We start from the raw sequence: 3,098 nt of genomic DNA on the forward strand, positions 1-3,098 counted from the left end.
GGCCGGGTTCAAGTTTTTCTGACTCGCTAATAAATGAGCCGAGTTGGGTTGGCTCACTAAGTGACCAACCCGTGGTGGGTCGGGCCGGATCGAGTCGGGTTACCCATTTTGACAACTCTAATATAATGTTGTTCATGATTATTTTTGGACTCCAACAAAGAGAAAATGATATTAATATGTACCATAAATCCCTTATTATATAAACAAGTAAGAAAAGTTAAACCACAAAAAGATGGAATATGAAAATTTCATAATGAACTATGGAAATTGGTAAAAAAAATTGGAAAAACACTGCAAACTAGGAATGAAAGCATGTTACACTATCGTATTGGCTTAGAATGTAGAGAAAAATTATACACTAGAGATGCTTGAAGATGAAAAGAGTTTGTTTGAGTATTTTACACTAACTAAGTTGTCAACACCCAATTTCGTCCGGGCGACTAAATGATAGAACTTGTTTTTTTGTTTTTATTTTATTTTATTTTCATTTTATTTTTATGTTACTATTTGATTTAGTTTTTATTTTATTATTGGATTTAATTTTATATTTCTAGATTTTATTTTATTTTTTATTTTTTATTATTTATTTATTTATTTATCTTTTTTTATTTTACTATTGGAATTTGATTTAATTTTCGTTTTATTTTATTATTTCGAAAATTAAAAAAAAAAGGAAAAAAAAAAGAAAAAAAAAAGAAACAAAAAGGAAAAACAAAAAGGAAAAACAAAAATAATAAAAAAGGAAATGAAAAAGTGTGAGAGAGCATGGGTATTGTTTGAACAAATTCATAGCAGAGCAGGTAACTGTTTTCAAAGGTACAAAAAAAGCACACATCATTGACCACTAATCTATTGGAATTCCACATTTATCCTCATTACCCGATCCTAACCATTTTTCTCCGTTGATCACCCAATCACCCAACACACCCGAGAGGGAATCACACACCACACGGTCCTTTTTGGCTGGCAACACTTCATCATGCATCATACACATACCACCATTCTGTTAGGCAAAGACCTCATTACCCCGCCCAATGATTTTCCCATCCTAACGACCCGATACACTCACTACCTCCTCCATCACACGGGACACCTGAGGACACTAANCACAATTCATTGATTCTAGGAACACGCATACACTCCCTCTGCACCTCCCAACCCGAAAACACCTTAACCAAATACCACCCCCTCAGCATGCAACCCACCTTTGACTAGCCACCATCTCCTCTGTCACCGATCACCAAGCTTCAAGAGGTAAGTATTCACCTGTCATCATGGGTCTATGAGTTGGTAGCATTTTAATCTCTTGGTTTTCACTCGTTGAATACATCCCTGNTGTGTTGTGTATGCTTATATATAATTGTTGTATATGATTGATATGTGATTCCATCACCCAATCTTCTACCATCCTCAATCCCTTGACGTTGCAATGCCCGTCCACCATACCTTCGACCCTTCAACATTACAGCTCCACAAATTTCTCAATAAACACCCAGACAAGCCACAAAGATCACGAACAAAAGTCAATTTACATCCCCAAAACCCTTTTTAGCTTGGTCGCAACACCCACACCAAGCCTCACCGTTCATAACCCAATCCTTCCACCATTCAACTCCTGTTCGTCTTCACCTATCGATCACCAAAATTCCAGAATTCTCCCTCTATTCGGTCCAATACATGGAGAAAACACAAAAACTCACTCACTAACTCCATTACCTTTCCCATCACGAGCACATCAACCCATCTCAACACCCAAAGCAGAAAATAGATATTGGAGGCAAGTTTTAAGTTCAAGCAAAGGGTGGCAACTGTCGAGGTTAGATTAATGGCAGTGTTGTGCGAAAATGAAGGGGAAAGGNTTTTACACTGAGAAAGTTGAAAGTGGCGAACGCGCGAATAGGAAAAGGGCGCGATAGGCGGCGGCGTAGGCGACGCCGGCGATGCCCCTGATCGACCAATTGGAGATGTAGCGGCGCCAGTCAGAGCTGCTGCGCGGAGAAGAGACTGGGAGGAGATGCTTCGGATGGCGGTTCGCGGCGACAGACACGGTGGTGGCTGGTTCGACGCAGCGCGAGGAGAAGGGTTGGCTTCGCGTGTTAGGAGGGGAAACTGTGTTGCAGTGGCTGCCGGAGCGACGGTCGGTTGGAGGAGACGCCCTTTTGCTCTCGGGAGAGGAGGCTGAGGCTGGGTTGGAGGTTCTTTTCGAATGGGAAGGGTTCTCAGAGTTTGGGGGGAGAAAAAAACCCTAATTTTTTTTTTACTATGGGGTCTTGGGCTTCTGTTGGGCCTGACTGAAGGAGGGATTGGCTAGTTGCAGCCTCCCTTTCTGCTAAACCATACCTGTTGGGCTTATTTAGTAAAAAAAAAATGTTGTTCTGCACCCTTGTTCATGTTAAGTCGCACCTCTTTCCAGTTGGGCTTAGGCCCAGTATGCATTTAGAAGCAATTTAAGTTAGATACCCCTATTTTCATGTTTACACCCTTTTTCTTTTGGACTTGGGCCCAACTTGTTATTAGGAGTAAATTAGGTTTAAACACCCCTTTTTCTTGTTTAGGCACCCTCACCCCTTTTATTGTTTTATTATCTTTTATTTTTGTCATTTAACTTTTAGTGTATTTCTTTTTTTTTTCANTTTCCATATTGGCCCCTAAAGCCCAGTTTCCACACTGGCCTCCAAGCCCAATTTCCATATTGGCCCCTAAAGCACAGTTTCCACACTGGCCTCCAAGCCCAAGTTCCACACTGACCCCTAAGCCTAGTTTCACCTTGCCCCTAACCACAGCTCGCCTGGCACCTTTAAGTTCAAATTTTTGTTCTGTCACTTTGGCCCTCTGCTAGGCAATGGCCATTTGGTCATAACTTGTTTCATTTTCGTTCGCTTTCTTTCGTGTTTGAAACCCAGACGAAATTAGTGTTTCTATCTTTACTTAACTTTTACTCAAATAATACGAAAATATCACATTTTCATATTATCCAGTAAAATTTAAGTAAAGAGGGGTAGCTGTCAACACCCAATTTCGTCCGGGCGACTAAATGATAGGACTTGTTTTTTTGTTTTTATTTTATTTTATTTTCATTTTATTTTTATGTTACTATT

At 40.1% G+C, this 3,098-nt stretch overlaps 1 protein-coding gene across 1 annotated transcript in view; it reads left to right on the forward strand.

Moving 5' to 3' along the window:
- The window catches only part of LOC106758228, a 12,791-nt gene extending 10,609 nt beyond the window's left edge, over positions 1 to 2,182 (forward strand). The window contains exon 2 of the mRNA XM_014641171.1: positions 1,901 to 2,182. Within this exon, the coding sequence (XP_014496657.1) occupies positions 1,901 to 2,182 (282 nt within the window). The remainder of the gene's footprint in view (positions 1 to 1,900) is intronic.
- The last annotated feature ends 916 nt before the right edge of the window (positions 2,183 to 3,098 follow it).

Source organism: Vigna radiata, chromosome 4, assembly GCF_000741045.1.
Source record: "Vigna radiata var. radiata cultivar VC1973A chromosome 4, Vradiata_ver6, whole genome shotgun sequence".
In the NCBI taxonomy this organism is placed as follows: Eukaryota; Viridiplantae; Streptophyta; class Magnoliopsida; order Fabales; family Fabaceae; genus Vigna; species Vigna radiata.